An 18,301-nucleotide genomic window follows, 5' to 3' on the forward strand; every position below is an offset into this window, starting at 1 on the left:
GCACACTGAAGTTAAGCTTACATAAATTTGGCCACAAATTATTTTTTACTAATACTACCAAAAAAGTACAGATTTCTGAATCCCACCTAATTATCTCTATGTATCCTTTCTACCTCTCGATAGATAGAGAGAAGAACAAACAGTGCATAGCTGTTTCCATCACCATTCTAGTCCCTCTTCAGACTGCAAGCTGACACAAAGCTTTGGGAAAATTGCAAATCCTGAGTGGTTTTTGTTGGTGGTTTTTGGGGGGTTGTTTTACACTGAATCAGTTCTGGCACATGAGCTGAATGTATACTGAAGAAAACTCCTCGGGTTCTATGAAGGGTTTTTCTAGTTCTTTTATCACTTTAACCACATATAGTGGAAAAGAGAGACACCTTTGCTGTGATACTGTATATTCTCTCTCCTTTCTGATATAAATACATCTTTCTTCTTCTATTAAAAGCCCTCTCTCTTTCCCTCTAAAAATGTATTTAATAAATCAGAAGTTTATTGTGCCCTTTACTCTGGTTTCTGTCTACTCTGTAATTGCGATAGAGCTTATTTTTCGGTTGCCATACAGATTTCCATTCTTCATGATCCATCCCAGTGCCACTGCTACAGAAAAGACAAAAGTTAAGCAACCCAGCGCTAAAAACCAAGGTGATATGAATAAATCCATCTGCACCATGATGCAGAGAAATCATCACCAGTTGTCCTTCCCCCATTTTCTCTCCTTTCTCTTCCAGACATTTCTGTCTGCTTTTAACTCCTATGTAAACACTGTGTGGAGTGCTTCTTTTTTTTCCCTTTCCTCCCCCAAATCGGATTCCTCAATTTATAATTTTTTACCTTCTTCCCAAATTGTTGGTTTCTAGTTTAATTCCTACCTCTGTTACTGATCAGCTCTGTGATACAACCTGGAGCAAGCTCTTCAGGGCAAAATCTGCCACCCAATACAACGGAGTCCTGATTTTTTCCAGGGCTTACAGATAACTAAAATTAAAATGAAAAAATAACAGCCTGAATGTAATATGGATATGTACTGTTTAGTGAATACATATTTTACATACCGCATCAATTTCAACCCTAATTATCCACCCACAAGCAGCTAAGTCATGCTATTTATCCTCAGCATAGTTTCATAAAGTCATTGCAGAATTTTAAATGGAAAGAATCTTTGGAATTTTTGCAATTATTATTGATATTGAAGCAGCAGTCACACTGTGTGAGAAACTGCACAGCCACAAGATAATAAGATAACTTTTTTGGGCAGAGGCATCACCTTCTAGTGAAGAAAGAGCAAACTCAGTAAATATCAGCCTCACTGATCTGAAAGTTTTTCCTCACCTGAAAAGCTGTCTGGGCTAAGAAAATGAGCTTTATCCTTTTCGAAAAGTCCTTGGTGTGTGAAAAGAAAGGTTGAATATGTGACAGCTTCTGTCAGGTTAGAGATACGACACTGAATATCCCCTGATTTTTCAGCCTGCTTAATTGCTTTGTGGAAGACTGCATTGAAGGCCTGAAAATAAATACAATTATTTTCATTTATTTAATTTCAGAATTCTGTTTGTTTGCATTTCTACACACAAGATAATTGGTTTCTGACTGTAGGCTTCTAAGAAGAGCTGGCCTAAGCAGTCTAAAATGCAAGGCACTTCTGCCCAGAGCATTTTGAGGAAAGTTTCTGCAAACCAGGGGTGAGGGCTGCAAATGGCAATACTCTTCTGCTTCCTTACTTAACTCAGCAGGCAGAACCTCTCATGTAAGCAAGCTGGTAATTTTGCAGTGAGTGATCTCCTTTCCTCGTAGCATTAGATCATTTGGTAGATTTGCCACAGTGAATTGTTTATACAGAATCCCTCAAAACTCTTTCTACCTGACCCTGTGGGATGGCTTAACACAAGGAAGGTAAACTGTAAAAGCACAGTCAGAAAACACCATCAGAATGGAGACAGCCGACAAAGAGACCCGTGGGAATGTACCGTGTTATGGACCAGCAGAAGATCACATCGTGTTCTCCTTTCTCAGACACACAGCCCTGCAAATGTAAACATCTGGTACAAGTAATAACTAATATATCAGGCATCACTGCTGGAGGCAGAACTCTGTTTCTTGTGCTTTGAAACCAAATCAGCAAGCTAAATTTATACCTTCAGTGAAAACTGGTAGATGCGGTTGATGTTGCCTAGACTATTGCTAACGAAGTAAAGAATGGATGCTCTTATGGCTGTTGGTCTGTAATGCTCTCTTGTCACGTTAATCTGAGCTTCATTTTCTTTGGCTTCAGCTATCTATAGGATGACAGTTGTCTCATTTATTTTTAATGCGCCATGATTATCCCACACAATTACCAAAACATTCCTATCCGTACAAAAAAGAATGTGGATATACTCTAGAAAACTGACTTTATTTCAGACAGTAGCAAATATTTAAGGTAAGCAAGCTTTTTATCTTACGACAAACATTAGGGAATGCCTGTCCTCTGCAGCAATATGCCTGTTCACTTGTGAAAACATGGAAATTGTATATGAATACATTTGTTCACATTTTATGCTGATACTTCTTTTATGAGTATTAACTCAAGCACCTAAATCAGAAGGGAAAAAAAATGATTATGTGACAACTACATACCATAGATATGAAACTGTGAATATGTGGGTGGACAACACTTGCTGGACAGACAGGAATTGGACTATTCCTAGCTCATAGAAATATTTCACTAAAAATAATCAATAATACACATTATATATGTGACTTTAAGCTGTTAAAAGTAGTTTAACTGTTATTACCTTGTGCTGTATTTCTGCTGCAGTTGACTTTGTTGATTCAAGTTTCTCTACAAGTTCACTGTTGACTAAGAAACTGCCCTGGGCAGCTGACAGGCTGAGCAGCATGTCATCCTCCAGCTGCCTGAGCTCAGTCTTGAAACGGTTCTGCTGCTTGGCCAGGATCAACTAGCATGTAAACAACCGCAGCAAGAAATACTGCTTCGTAGCATTTGTAAGCTATATTTTCTATTTAATTGCATCAGTTGATTTAATTTAAATTTCTGAAAAAGAAAGTTTATCTTCTGTCCCCATACACTAGAACTAAGGTTCTGGGACACTCAAAGCAAAAAGGTCAAGGTCACCACGGACCAGAACTTTATCTCTCTCCTAGCCTCCTTCCTCCTCAGACTACACAAAAAGACTGGGATCTCACCAGAGGTGGCAAGTGGTAATCTATGTGGCAGCTGAGAAAACCAACAGGAGCACAGGGCTGGAGAACCCCACTTCGGCAGCAAGCAGTGTGGGAAAGCATGGTCGTAGTCTGCTCTGCTGGAGTGACCTTCTGACGGTGAAAGAGCTTGACTAGTCTTATGGGGAGGTCTCCATCAGAATCTGACCCTTGCACGAAAAAACCCTAGGTGATACAGGTGTTGTAAGCATACAGGCCCACGTGGAACAATGTGCAGATGCAGAGGAAAATGGCCAGCTGTTTTCAGATCGTGTTCCCAAGCATATGGCTTTCATTCTTCAAGGGGTAATTAAACTCTCTGACCCAGTTTGCCCTTGCATGAAGCAGCAGTACCTCACAGAGGTGTAGCAAATCTTTGTGGATGAAGTTAGTAAATTACATGAGATAACTGGAAAGACACACTAGAGAAATAGGAAGTATTCTTATTATTCATTTCACACCCCTAAGTATTTTTTCGTTTTTTAGCTCATAGATCACAGTCTGCTCAAAGTCCTTTCTATAACCAGCTATAAAAGTGTTTCTCTTCAGAAGTTACTATACATCGGTATGACTGCAGCAGCCACAGAACTGCATCTTTGCAGGAATAAATTATGATTTATTAACCAAATGCCCCAGGTCCTAACAGTGCCATCATATCCTCTTATAGACTGGCATGAAATTTTATTCACACTTATTGGCTCAAGATCACTGAAGCACAAAGCACTGCAGAGGGCTTTAATCCTGCACTGTAAATCAAATGCAATGCACAGAGCAAACCAAGCAGTAGAGAGAAGTGTGGGAATAAGATCACAATAAATTTAATTTCTAGCAGAGCTTTAGGTCAAGCCCAGCCTGCTGGGAGCACGGATTTGAGCGAATCAGTAGAAGTACTTTCTACACTTTGCAGAATCTGACCCTTAAAATCTTTCTAATATACGGGTTACTAATAATTACTGTACAGCAGATTCAAACAGGCATATTAATGCTAGCCTTAAAATCTCAGAAGGGGCAACGGACAGATCAAAAGATAGTCTTTACCTTATGTTTTTCTAAGTCCGGCCTTTCAGCACTAATAACCTCAGCCAACAGCTGGTCTTCCAGCCCGTCCCTGGTGACAGTGAAATTAATGAGGGTGGTCTGAACCTGCAGTTCTGGCTTGTAGTGAGGGTTAGCCAGTTTAGTGTGAAGGATGAGACAGAAATTCTTGTTGAATTCACATTCCTTGTCTTCAATCTTGATATATCTGGGAAGGAATAAAATGCACAAGAATGGGGACCTCACTCAATTAAAAAACCGTAACTATCTTAGGTTGCAAAAGATGGGTACTGCATGATCTTGGCAGCGTAAGAAATGGATACAACTTCAGGTGCCTGCAGCTTAAGAAACAAAATGAGGATGATTGAACACACCAAAATTATATGAAGAATACACAGAGCATTTCTTAATTGGCATAGTTTCATACAGCAGACACCAGTAGATTATTCACTGCTGTACTGAAGAGTCTGTGGGTTAGAGGTAAACGTCTATCTTCATTACTTACCACAAACTTAGGAAAGTTTTCAAACAACAATTAAAGAGATAGCTGTTAGTTCTTACAATAATTTTCTTAAACATAGCTCACTTTTCTACCTTTTGAAATACCTTAGCGGTAAATCCTAAAAAACTAAGCAGATGCATATATTTATAACAAACTGATAGTGATCAGAGGAGAGAGAAGGGCTGGTGACTGAAATAACAAAAATAATTTTTTAAGGCAACCTACTAAATGTTTTGTTCCAAATCAGTTATTTGCTGGGTGAAAGAATGGGTTATACTAGGTTCACCTTTTACTCACTGAATAAGATCCCTTACCGAAAAGATGCCATTTCCTGACCCCTTGTCTTCAACAAGAGGTGCCAGCCTGTCCCATACAGCAACACTACTACTGCTGAAGTACCATTTTAGGGCCCAGCAGTGAGGCAACATGAAGTTCTCCTTCCTACTTCTATGGCACAGCACCAAAAAAAGTGGAAAGACTGCTTATAGATTACCGTGTGTGCTGTGCATCTGGTCTGGTGTGAGGAGGTGCCACAACTTTGTGTCATCTACCTGCACAGTGAGCAGTATGCTGATCGTCAGCCATCACCTGCCACACCGAAGCACAAGTACAATATTTTCTGTACGGCAATGGCTTTGAATGTTCTCTGCCAAGAAAGGAGATCCAAACATTAGTAACAAAATTCTGTTTAAAAAAAGTCAGTAAAACGTTTATACAATGGAACGTAGGTAGACACAAACCCTTTTCACAAAATTAAAATTGACATTTGTTAAGTTAAATCAATCTTCAAAGTGATTGCAATAGTATAGATACTAAACACTTAAAATGCAATTCATGAAAGTTACATCAGAACATGAATAAAACAAGTCTTTTCTGTACAAATTTTAACATTGCTTTCTTTTTAGGGTATTGTAGTGCACTGCCAGAGTCACAGACACATATTTCAGCTCTTAATATCCTTGCCTGCTTCTGACATGCCCTTAGCCAGAAAACATAGGCTAAAAGAAATGGTGTGCTGAAAGCACTTCTGCATTTCACCAGGGATCAGGAAGAAAAGACAATCACTTATGATACACTGCAAGTGAATTCCTAAAAATAACCTAGTATGTCTAGTGCTAGGAAACCCATGACTCTACAAAACTCAACATCAGACATGTATGTTGCATACTACTGCCATGCAAACTACTGGAGATGAGTTTTCCTGGTTTATATGCCTGTATGCTAGTGAAATAATTTAGCCATACAATCACGTCCTTCAGATAATACAACCTTTCCCAGGTGAACATGAATTCACCTTCCAGTTCTGCCACATGGATTTCAATTCTGATACTGTGGTCTCTCCACAACCTTCAAAACTGGCTACAGCTGGAGGGAACAACACAGTAGAGCTTGACACAGAGAGTGTAATTTTGCTCCGCTTTCAATACACACACAGAGGGAAAAGATAGAAGCAGAGATCTGACAAAAGACAACTTTTTCAGTTTGCTTTGTCAGTGGAAAAAACTTTGCTAAGGGAGTGACACTATATTTCAGACCTACGTGGCGATATAATAAGCTCTAGAGTTCTGAATTCAAGCACTTAGTTTATGGGTTCTCAATTCACAGGAGCAATAAATTACTAATTTCTGTGCTTATCATCTGTGAAAGGCAAAAACTACATAACGACTCAGTGGGTTTTATTACTGCAGCTATTCTAGGTTTTCTGTTAATTACAGATCTGGGAAAAATAAATGTTTTGTTATCGCTCTCACACAGTTCAAGGAGTATAAGCAACAACGATAAACACAGAGGTGGGGAAACCCGGTAGAATTGCTTCGGTTTTTTCAATGAAATGTATCTGTTTATAGGTTAATTCTGGATTCTGAAGAAACAGCAGATATAGGCACTATTTAGGGAAGTCCATGATAGAAGGCATAGCAAAAAAATGATCACCAAAGAAATTACTAAAGACAAGTTCTACTTTTGGTAAATTTTTCTTCATAATCTCCTGTTCCACCAGCAGAGGCAGATAGAACGGACTGAACTAATGCACCGTTCTACCCCGGAATAGACAGAGCATCTTTCATGTGAGCTCCAGCTCCCTGTTATTTAGGAACATACAAAGTAAATTAAAAAGAGATTGTTCTCCACTAGTTCTTAAAAAGAGATTGTTCTCCATGAGTTCTTTCCTGCTGACATTCTCATAGATCTTGAAATAAAGTTGATTAAGGGATTCAAAAGAGGTTCGCAAAGCACTTTTAAAATCCTGTATAAACTTTGAAGAATAACTGAGTTTTAGCAAAAGCAAATATAAAAATAAATACATCCCAGAAGATAACAGGAGTGCTAAACTCTCAGCTATTAAAAGTCTAGGAATAGTGCAACATCTGGTCTGATCTGTCAAAATCTGAGTTATTGGCACAAAGAACTGCTTCTCACTTGTGTATGTGCTGCCCAAGGAAACAATGCCTAGGATTTTCAAAGACAGGATCTGAAAGATGAAAAAATCTTGAATATAGGAACATGACTTCATATCATGAAATGGCTCAAGAGTTTATGCAAAAACTTTTCTTAGCAGATACTTTCATGCAACTCGAAATTAAAAAGAGTACCTTTCAGGGCAGACATTCTCCAAAACATGCCATGACTCTAAATGGCAGAAAGTAGGATAGTTTCCTGTAACTAAATGTTTTGGATCAGCTCAGCAAGAATGAAAAGAAGTGATAAATTCTTGGACAGGAAAGGAAAGGGAAACAATATATTTCAGTGTGAAGAAAGAGGGATAAACACATTTTACGAAGGAGCCTTCTTTCAGTTCCTGCTGCTTAAAATTAAAAGCTTCTGGAACCGACTTGCAAACTTCAACAAGTAATGTAGAGAATGAAGTTGAATAAATCAGGTGAAAACAAGTGCAGAATGGAGCTGTTACTAGGCAATCTCAGTAGGCAAACTGTGCAAGTTGCTCAAACTAGTTCAGTGGGAAAAGCACTGCCTTAAAGTTGCACAGCTGGCAAGACGTTCAAGGCAAGCAAAGCTTCTCCCTGTGGAGAAACTGAGTGAATTGTCTTGCTGTTTCATGAATAATAGTCATGCTTCATAAGAATGGAAACTTGTTCATACAAGCTACATTTGCACATAAATCAAATTTCAAGACATCTTAAAGAATCTTGTAATAACCTAATCTTGCAACTGAGACATGACTACCACTTTGTGAACGTGCAAAGGATTTGAGCAGGTGTGACAACTCATGTGAATGCAAATAGGGGCCTTATGAACAATGAATTTATTCCTCTATCTTCTCTCCTATGAGTCAAAATGACATTGATCTATTATAGTTAATGTTCATATCCAGTGATCTCCAAAACAGCGGTGCTGGGGAGACAGGACAGGAAACACACAGATAAAACTCAAATATTAAAGCCTATCCATACCAAATCTATTCAATAGCATCACTCCTCTTATAGCAGGCGAGGGCCAAAACCCAAAACCGTATAGAATTGGTACCTGTTTACTTTTATGCCTTGATTTATCTGCTCCAGAAAATCTAAATACGTGCATTTTGAATCATTTTTGCATATATTGCTAAGAAGTTGCACCCAAATTTTACTTACTTTTGTTCCTGTGCCTTTCATACTTACATAAAGCTATGTACTACAACTGATATTTTTTGGAAATTATTTTATTCTCTTTTGTCTTTTCTCCCTCTTCTTAAAGCAATCCTAAAATATTTTAATAAAAATCTTAGCATTTTAAAGCCATTTTGAACATAAGGTCACAGTCTAAAGTGTATTAAGACCCACTGAGCAGGTTTGCAGCTCCAAAATTAAAATTAAAAAAAAATCCAAACTTGAACACCTAAAACTTGTTAGGTTTCTAAATATATACCGAGGCACTTAAGCAAGAAGTCTGATTTTCAGAGATAACAAGTACCTGTAGTTCACCCTGCAATCACCCACATTTTGAGGAAAATACAAATTTATACATATATTTGAAGTTCTCTGAAGCTGAGAATTTGTTTTGCAGGCTTCATTCAGAAACAATACCAGAAGTTGGCGTTACAGAATATCCAAGAGTACAACACAAGAACAATCTTGGTAAAGAGGGATGGGGAGATATACTTTTATGAAGCTACTTCACAGATCAGCAAGTTCTCTAATATGCAGGCTAGTAAATTTGCTTTGGAAGGAGTACAAGTTGATAAATCTCCCTTGCTATGCTTTCTGTCGATTGATATGATAAGATATATTTTACTTAAAATTAGGATTGTCTGAAGCTCAGTGGATTTAATTATTTGTAATTATCCAGTTGTTGTCAGTATGTGGCCATTTTATGACAGTGGTATCTACTGTGTGGGTCAGGTTCAACTGTATATCTTTTCAAACACAGAATTAATGTACTATTGATGAAACCATTACTAGAACCAAATTAAAGTCTGAGCTGATGTATTGGTCCACAGGGTGCTGTCAGACATGAAAGGAGTAATTAGTATTCATTACTTCATACTCTGCAACATTCCAATTATTAATGAACTTCAACTGCTGGACTACACCATATCTATCACAAATACCTTTCTAGTCTTTCTTTATTAGAAAAAAAAAAAATCAAAGTGCCTGACACAACTACTAAAATAAACAAATAACAGAAATGAATCCAGAACGAGGAAAATTCTGCTTATTTGGTAATAAAGGGATATATATATTATCAATGCCCCACAAAGGAGACCTGCCGCATCTTCAGTGAGCCACAGAATGCTAGGTCGTGTAATGCTGCTAAAATATTCACCAGAAGAACCTATATTTGAATAGCTTCATATATTTGTGTTTGTGTCTGTGTGCAGGTGTACAGCTCTGCTGTGCTACATGGAAGCCTTTGCTAAGTAAATGCAAAACTGTATTGCTGTGACCCTTGTCCTTTTCAATCCAACTTCTTTCTACTGTTTTACATCCCTCTGTCTCATGCCTTAAGACTTGTTAGACCGTGCAATTTCTGATCTCTCTTTCAGACCAGTATAATTCTAATTTTCAGCAGACTTTCTTCACTATAGATTCTAAAAAGCAAGCTATATGATCTTACACTGAAGTACTTCAAATACCATTATAGAAAAATGCAACAAAAAGGAATAATTTCAAGATCTCACAGTGCAGGGCAAGAGTGCATCTTCCAAGGAGCTTCATGCATGCAAGGAGATTTGAGCTGTTGTGTATTGCTTAGCTTTACTGTGCAGGCACCCATGCCTGAAATATGGGGGAGGGAGAAAAAGCTTGGGTAATCTGTCCAAAACTAGATACCATTTTTATTTAACCTATCTTGCATATTTTCTCTTTTAACAATCTGAAACTGTGCCAAGTACTCTAAATACTGAGTAACATTTGAGACCCATCCAGAAATGCTTCAGGGGTATCTCTGACTTTTATCAGAATAAACATCATATTCTTCAACATGAAAAATCTAGCTTGTTGATGTGTTGTTTGAAAACAGGAACAGAAGAGAGGAACACTTTCAGGCTTAAAAATAAATTCACATTTGAACAAAGGCAATAACATGGCAATTGAGTTCATCAGATGAAACATTTAACGAGGTTTACCAAGTTTACTCTCATGCAACCACAAACCAACATTATTCTTTAGGTAACAGCTGCCTTGAAGACTCAACAATCGTGTTGGAAGTTTTCATGAAAAATGATGGAAGACATTACAGACTGAAATTCTCTTGCACCAAGGACTTGAGTACAAGCTCCTTTACTTTTCCTATTATCATCCTGAAAATGTGTAACTAAAGGTATCTTAACTAGATCTTAGGAAATATTTTTGATGATATTTTCTAAATTTTACAACAGTTTTTCAAAATCTAGGGAAAAAGAGGGCATGGGAATGAAAGATGAGATTCACAGACATCCCCCACAAAAGGTCAGAACATGAGGTTTCCCTCCCTTGTACCATCCACCACTCCTGCCACAGCAGTGTGAGAACAGGGAAGACGCATTAACTCAGCCCTGTGTTACCGGATTCCAATCTGAATCTCCCACTTGAATACCCAGCTACAGACCTCTGGGGTGGAGCTCACACGGCTCTCAGAGCTGTAGTCCTTCCATTGGGAGGGAGAGGTCAGAACAGTCCCTGTACTCGGGTATTTGGAGCACTTGCGTGAGAAATGGGGCATATGAGTTTTGGTGTTAGCAGACTAGGTTTCCGGCTAAAACTGAAGAGAGAGCAACACCACCACTACACCACCATCCACCTCGATGGATTTGGGAACACTATCCACTGGTTTGATACACGGGACGTTGGCAGCAATACCGATGCAAAGAGTTCCCATCTCTGGCTTGCTCATCTCTGCCCTGTGTTGTAGCATATCAGTTTTTCCTCATTAGCTTCTCTTCTCTTCTCTTCTCTTCTCTCTTCTCTTCTCTTCTCTTCTCTTCTCTTCTTCTCTCTTCTCTTCTCTTCTCTTCTCTTCTCTTCTCTTCTCTTCTCTTCTCTTCTCCCTTTTTGAGCCAGTTCATTGATTTGTTTCAGGGGGTGGCCCAACAAACAGTTATGGCAACACACTGCAAAGTGGAGGCATGGTTTTCTTATGCTGATACTGCAGCTGGAAATCCCTATATTGTTAAATCCAAGTCTAGCCTGTCATTTCCAATGCTTTCCCTTTTGCTACAGATGCCTAACATGGAAATGAAATATTTTCTTTTCTTTTGAGCCAAATTATAATATATACTCCTCCTTGTTTTGTGCCTTTTTTGAAGTAAAAGAAGTAAAGATTTTCACTTTGGGTTGACAAACTCACACACATATTGTATTTTGAGTCCAATTTGCGAATTGAGAAGAGAATTTTGTTATCTAATCAGATGCAGATACTAGCATTGCAGATAACTCATCACCAGTTTTTAGCCATTGCATTTTAAAAAGAAATAAATAACTTAATGAAGAGTTATGAAGTAGTAAGCAAAATGTGGCAATCAAAGCAATATAGATCCAGTTGTCATGGAAAAATTCTGATTACTCAAGTATACTTACTTTCCCTTTTTAACTGTGTTTCTTCCAAGCAGGGGATCAAGTATGGGATCAATAGATTCACCCACATTTTCGATTAGTACAATCTCTCCACAAGCCAAAGCTCTTTCAATGGTCTTCAGAAAACCTAACATGAAAAATAAAAAAACCAAACCCTCAAATATTAGATAAATGCTGCTCATCGAAAGATTTCTTTCCTTAATAGAATTGGAGAAGTTTTTCTAAAAGATCATGGCTAAACCACGCAAAACCATTCACAAAGAATTTCCCAGTGGTTAAGAACTCGACAGTTTTGAGTTCAACATCTTTACACCTATGCTTTTGCTAGTCCTCATACTAAACAAAAAATATATTGCTGGGGCTTTTCTTATAAGCAAATATGAGGATATAGCCCCACACTGAAGACATTGGAATTGACATAGAGAAGTTGGGGGGGCACATATATCTTCTAGCTTTTGTTATTTTTTTAATTATATGTTTTTGTGTTATAGCTTTTGGTATATCCTCATCTACACTATAAATGCTTTCTTGAAGGCATTGCATCTGAATGACTTGGAAGTCCTCTGTTTTAACAGGCACTGAGAAGAGAGTAGATAATTGTGGAAAGATAAGTAAGCAGACAATATAGCTTCATGCAGAAGGGTACTGCAGGGTACGAATGAAAATCACAATTATTTGTGAGGGTTGGAAAAAGAATTAAAAAAAATTCAGGGCAGGTGAGGGAAAAGAGTTTGTTCAGAGGAGCAGACCAGATAAACGATTAACAATTCATTTAAAAATGAGGCATTACTGTGACCATTTACTGTGCTGTGTAATTGTGTGTTGTATCTGGAATTCAGTAAAATAAACTCAGCCCTTTGAAATGGAGCAGTTAAATCTTACCTAGTTGTCTCCCTAAATCAAAGTAAACATGAGAAAAAATATGAGCAGATCAATTACGTGCAAGTGCTATCAACTTACATATAATTCAGTAATAGTAACGAGAATTAAAAACATGTTTCTCAGCAAAAGACTTGATAACCGGCTTTTGCCTTGAATGCCATACACTAGCTTGTGTCTTTCCCTCTGTAAGGTGCACGTCCTGTGTTCTGCTGACTAAACTGTACAGTATAAGCAACGTCATATCATCAGGATTTGCACTTTACCTATTGAAAAAGTGATTTGCCCCTCACAAGAAGGGCACCTCAACTTCCACTTCGTTTCCTCCTCAACACTTGAATATAGCATAAAAAAGGTCCTCTTTCAAGCACCATTTTAAATGGAAAATGATGCTATGGATAAATAAGCAGTAGTGATGTAATATTTCAAGTCTTCAAGTAAGTGCATTCCAACAAACACCAATTCCTTACAAAAATTAGGGGAACTTCAGGGCAGTAAACGTGAAAGCCAATTCTTCAGCATGCACATACCCTTTCTGTCCTAGATGTATGACTTTAAGGTCAGCTCCATATTTATTCTTTATCCATTTAATTCCCTGTTGCTGGGGTTTTATCATCAGAAGCCAGCGCTCGCAGTTTGTTAGAATAGTGGCATTTTCTGTTGACATCCTATCACCGGGCAGTCCCTCGTTACTCCACGCTGCAATCGTAGCATCATCCGTCAACGTGACAATCGGGTCCAGGCCCTCTGCCACAGGAGTAGGAACCTTTGAATCAGAGTGGAATATAATCATCCAGCAAGGTTACCAAGCAGCAAGACATGACTCAGTGCAACGCACAAGATAACTGGGGTGATATAAATTAAGGCTTTCTAGGCAGAAAAGTAAGGAGGATCCCTGTGGAGTCTCAGATGCAAAAGACTATACTAGGAAATGTGATGAGAAGCAGCTTATTATATAAGAGATTTTAAAAAAATGTGTTTTCGTTTAAGACATTTACTTCATAAAATATATTTATAGTTTGATAGAGTTAAATAAACACCATATAGTATAAATTTTAGTGTATACAGATTCTGATATTGCAAATTCAATGCTCACGTATGCTCTTGAGCATGTATTTCTGGACCATAAATCAGTATTTATCTACACAAAAATTACAAAAACAAGATTCCCATGGTATCTTATTAATATAGTTCAGCTATATATTAAGAAGGTCAAGAGCTAGAGAATGGGACCATCTCCAGGGGCAGAGGCAGCCTTGGAGCTCCGTGCGCGGCACCAGCTGCGGCGATGCTCTTGTGTGAGTGCCCGTTCACTAAGAAGGAAGCTGCCATCTCCACGTACACTAGAGCAGCCGTTGGCCAGCCACGCTTGCTGGCTACTATCTTGTCGCAGGCATTTACAAGGAGATGAAAACAAAAAGAAATGGAACATCTGAAATCTGTGCTTACCAAACGGGTATGGGTGGGAAGAGAAATGCCTAACGCAACACAACAGAGTAAGAGAGAGTTAATAATTAAATTTTTCCTTACTGAAGCAAAGGGCAAACCCCCACCAATTCCTTCATGATGTTATCCCAGACCTCCTTATTTGTGATTTCTGGATTGAATTCTAAACCCATAAATTAAAGGAAAGCACAGCATCATCAGTATTTAGCCTGAACTGTCTTCTACACCATTCAGAAGTGTTTTAAAAACTCTTCCATCAAAATTTTCCTCCTCCCTAGACATGTATAGTCCTTAGTGCTGGCTTGTAGCCTGGAGATTCTTTTAAAAGTGCACACTGAAATAAAAAAGCATGTAAATCTGGTGGTTATTTATAAAGAAAATCATTACATATATTTAAGTTGTGCCAAATTTGCACAATTATTAGTATGAATAAGAATGGCACCATATGTCTAGTGCAGTTTCTGCGGCACAACATCATAGTTACCATATTATTACAAAATACATACCACCTGAAAATTGTCTAACCCCTGATTCTAATCACAGAGCCCAAAATAAACCTAACTTTTGATGAACTTGCTGAAAATACAAGCACAAAAGGACCAACAGGCATACACTCCCCTCTGCAAGCATGCAACGTATTTATCTCCTGTGTGTAACACATTTATCTAAATACACCAGAAGACTGAAAATATGATTTGTTTTATCTCTGGACTGTAAGGCAAGCAATACAGTCATTTCCATGAGCTGAAATACTTCCTTGTGGAAAACACTAGCGTTGGGGTATTATCAGGGTTTCTAATACAAATTTTCACACAATGCAAGAAAAATATTTTAATATATAGATATATCTATTGTCCCCATATCTGCACAAAACTGATACTTCATGGCATAGAACTACTTGTTGTTCCTTCTAAAGAGGACTATTAATAAACATCTATTTTTAACATCACTTCCCAAATGCATTTCTCTCCTCTTTTCCACTCTTCCCCACTTGTAGGAAAACAATCAAGACTGAAATGAGGTATTTTATCTCACTGCCATTCAGTGAAAGCATCTTAAAAAGTAAAAAGTGACAATATGGATTATTTTTATTTATAAAAATGTTCAATCCATTTTAGAGGATTCTTAAAAGAGTTAAGAATGACACTTATTTCCAGGGTCCCACTATTTAAAACAAATATACAGGGGTAATTTTTTCTACCTATCAGCATTAGGCTGCAAGGTAGAAGGAGGTTTTTGAGAAAGAACTTTATCTGCAGACAAATTTTTGGTGGAAAAGGACAGGGATATGTTTCAGGCAAAACAAAGCTCCACGCAAATCAGTGACTCTTAAATTCTCGCACAAAGCAAACGTCTACAAAAAGATGCCCCCGCAGTTCTGAGTGCTGACCATGGAAAGCTTGGATTTGGCTTTAACCGTATTTCCAGAGTGTCATCAGGCAACTCAGCTCGCCCGCTGTGCCTTAGCTTTGTGATTTAAAATGGGGTAAGAGTTCCACATGTCACATATTTCAGAGAATAAACTACATTAATTGTGACACAATGCTGTGATTTGTGGCACAAGAGAAATAGGAAACAAGTAGGAAGAGGTGAAGAGCATTTGCAGCAGTAAGGAAGAAAGGAACGGTCCAAAGCTTCACCAGGAAGGATGGAGAAAGCTTTGCAGAGACAACTCCAAGCGTTAGAGCCTCCATGCATTTATTGAGTACTATCATGGTTTCCTCCTTGTACAGAGCAATGGGGATTATCATAACTACATGCTCTTCCTGGAGCTGAAAAGCTAAGCAGAATAGCTCTCTACACAGCTCTATCACTATTTATAGCATTTGTTGTTACACAGGTGTCACAAAAGACAGGATTTGGCATTGAGAATTGGAAAGGGAAGGGATTTTCTTTTGCCAAAGAGAACTTAATCTCTCTCTCCCATTCCCCTCAAAATGTGCCTGTAATCTGAGGGAAGTGTGCGTGTGTGTGTGTATACATATATACACACACATATTTATACTGGAAAAATACCTGCAAAGAGTATTTTATAGCCACTTTTAAATACAAATCTGTACTTCAAATTTTTGAAAGACAGCAACTTTAACAAACCAGACTCTTCACTGGAGACTCCCATTTTGTACAGCAAATTTTACCTTTTGTGACTTTAGAAAAGGAATCCAGAAATGTTCCATCAGTTCCTAGCGATACTGTTTTGTGAAGGGTCCAAAGTAAGACACAAATGCTGCTGTTAATATGATGTCACTGCACAAAGTTTTCTTTTGTGCTTTGATGTTTTCAACAGACTGGCTCCAATGCCACGTCTTCAGACTCCAAAACAAAATTAGAAAATGTCGCCTCCCGAACAACTTGGAAGTGACAGAACGTTTAATCTCCACATTAAAAACCAGAAGCATGCAAAAGCATAACAGGAAAGATACTCTGTCAGCAAGAGATATGCTTCCTAAGACTGCAAGGCTGGAAACAATCCATAATTTCTGGTGGTGATTTGAAGCCTTTGAATCTGAAAAAATACGATGGAGCTCTTCATCAAGTATTCTATGTCCTTCCCTTTTCTGATTTTTTTTCAGTAACAGTGCTTTTGCCTGGACCAGATACAGTATGGCAGACACACGGCAATACTGGCAGCATCGGGCATGCTACTGCCAGGTACAGTATGGCAGCAGTGCCTAGTGCAAAGTGCAATCATTTCCAGCAAGATTCAGAAAAGGCAAGGAAACAAGAATATTAGAAGAAAAAGAAATATGAAGAAATGAGAAAAAGCTGTTTCAACCTCAACAAAGATGTGACTTCTCTTTTTTTCTCACGCTTTTTTGCAAGGGAAGGGGCAAGGCAGAAGAGTTGCAGGTTTTTTTTCCTCTTATTTGTCTGGCTTGTTTTACCTACAAGAAGTAGGTACAGAAGCTTTACTGAGTTAAAAGCTGTAATGATTTGGAATTTCAACAGGAGGAAAGACGAGGGCGCAGGTTGCCCAGAGAGGTTGTGGAATTTCCTTCCTGGGAGATATTCAAAACCTGACTGGACATGGTCCTGGGCTATCTGGTCTAACCAACCCAGTTTGAGCAGGCGGGGTGGACTAGATGATCTCAGAAGGTTCCTTCCAGCCTCAATGATTCTGTCAAAGTTTAACTCTAGAAATTTTCTTCTTCATATTTCCCCCCCCTCCCCAGAAAGCCCCGATTTCTGGAATCCCTTGCGCACTTTGCAGAGTTCATTTTCACCACGCTTACTCTGGGACATTTTGGATGAATAGTCAGGAACGGTCTCAGATATTGATGATTTCTTATTAGTAGCTATATGGAAAGCTGTTATTTTATTCCAGTTACATTGTAAAGACAGCCCACCATTTATCTAAAATGTTGAAATGGTGACTAAAGAATTTCAGAGAAACAAAATTATCTTCTTTAAAGAAAGTTAATGTTTAAGATATGGATCAAATCATCATCTCCTTTTCAATCGGAATTTATGACATGGTATAAAAACCAAACTAGCAGTATTTGGCACATTATACATTGATTGGTCTGTGTATACAATTTCCAGCAAAGGAATGAACGTATGCATGAATGTACGCTCAAATAGTTTCAGCATGGAAAGGAAGGTAAAAATTGATCATCCATTAGAGTCATCTTCAAATTGATGAAATTCTAGATGTAAAATTGGAATAGACTGCCATAACCTTTCTTCCTTGTTTGTGCTGTTTGAAATACTCAGGATAAAATAAAAGTTGTTTCACAGTTTGTTCACGTGCATCAGGGAAACCTCAGGAAATCATTCTCCAGTGAGGAGAGGGACTGAAGCAAAGAAAGGGCCAGCATGAAAGAAGGAAAGCACGCTGCTGAGCAACTTATGACTGTCGTTTACCCACTGTCCATACAGACATTTATTTTTCAGAGCAATGATAGTAATCAAAACATATTTTTCCAGTCCTTTACATGACGTAATCAAAATCAGTGAAAATCACTGAATAGAAAGTATCCTCCATACTTCAAATAATTTCATGTAATTTCATGAGAGCTTAAAAGAATACTTAGATGTGCTCACTCCTGAAAGCCTTAAAAATATATAAAATCAATCTCAAATAACAACTCACTCTCATTTTAAAAATAAATTTCTGTGTGTACAAAAACAAAGTAACAAAATAATTGTTAAATTTTATATTCATGAAGTATTTTCCATCTATATTTTTTCAGAAAAATCAGAAATATTTACTGAAACGGTTAAACATCCTATCCTGCAAAGACAGACA

The 18,301-nt window shown here is 38.0% G+C and overlaps 1 protein-coding gene across 1 annotated transcript in view; it reads right to left on the bottom strand.

Annotated features, from left to right (window-relative positions):
- The window catches only part of DNAH11 (dynein axonemal heavy chain 11), a 167,858-nt gene that overhangs the window by 22,444 nt on the left and 127,113 nt on the right, over positions 1-18,301 (bottom strand). Inside the window, 8 exon segments of the mRNA XM_019472780.1 lie at positions 1,333-1,365; positions 1,367-1,504; positions 2,136-2,276; positions 2,775-2,939; positions 4,240-4,444; positions 11,731-11,843; positions 13,127-13,372; positions 16,191-16,358. Coding sequence (XP_019328325.1) covers positions 1,333-1,365; positions 1,367-1,504; positions 2,136-2,276; positions 2,775-2,939; positions 4,240-4,444; positions 11,731-11,843; positions 13,127-13,372; positions 16,191-16,358 — 1,209 coding nt within the window.

This window comes from Aptenodytes forsteri, unplaced genomic scaffold (genome assembly GCF_000699145.1).
Source record: "Aptenodytes forsteri isolate BGI_AS27 unplaced genomic scaffold, ASM69914v1 Scaffold164, whole genome shotgun sequence".
Lineage (NCBI taxonomy): Eukaryota > Metazoa > Chordata > Aves > Sphenisciformes > Spheniscidae > Aptenodytes > Aptenodytes forsteri.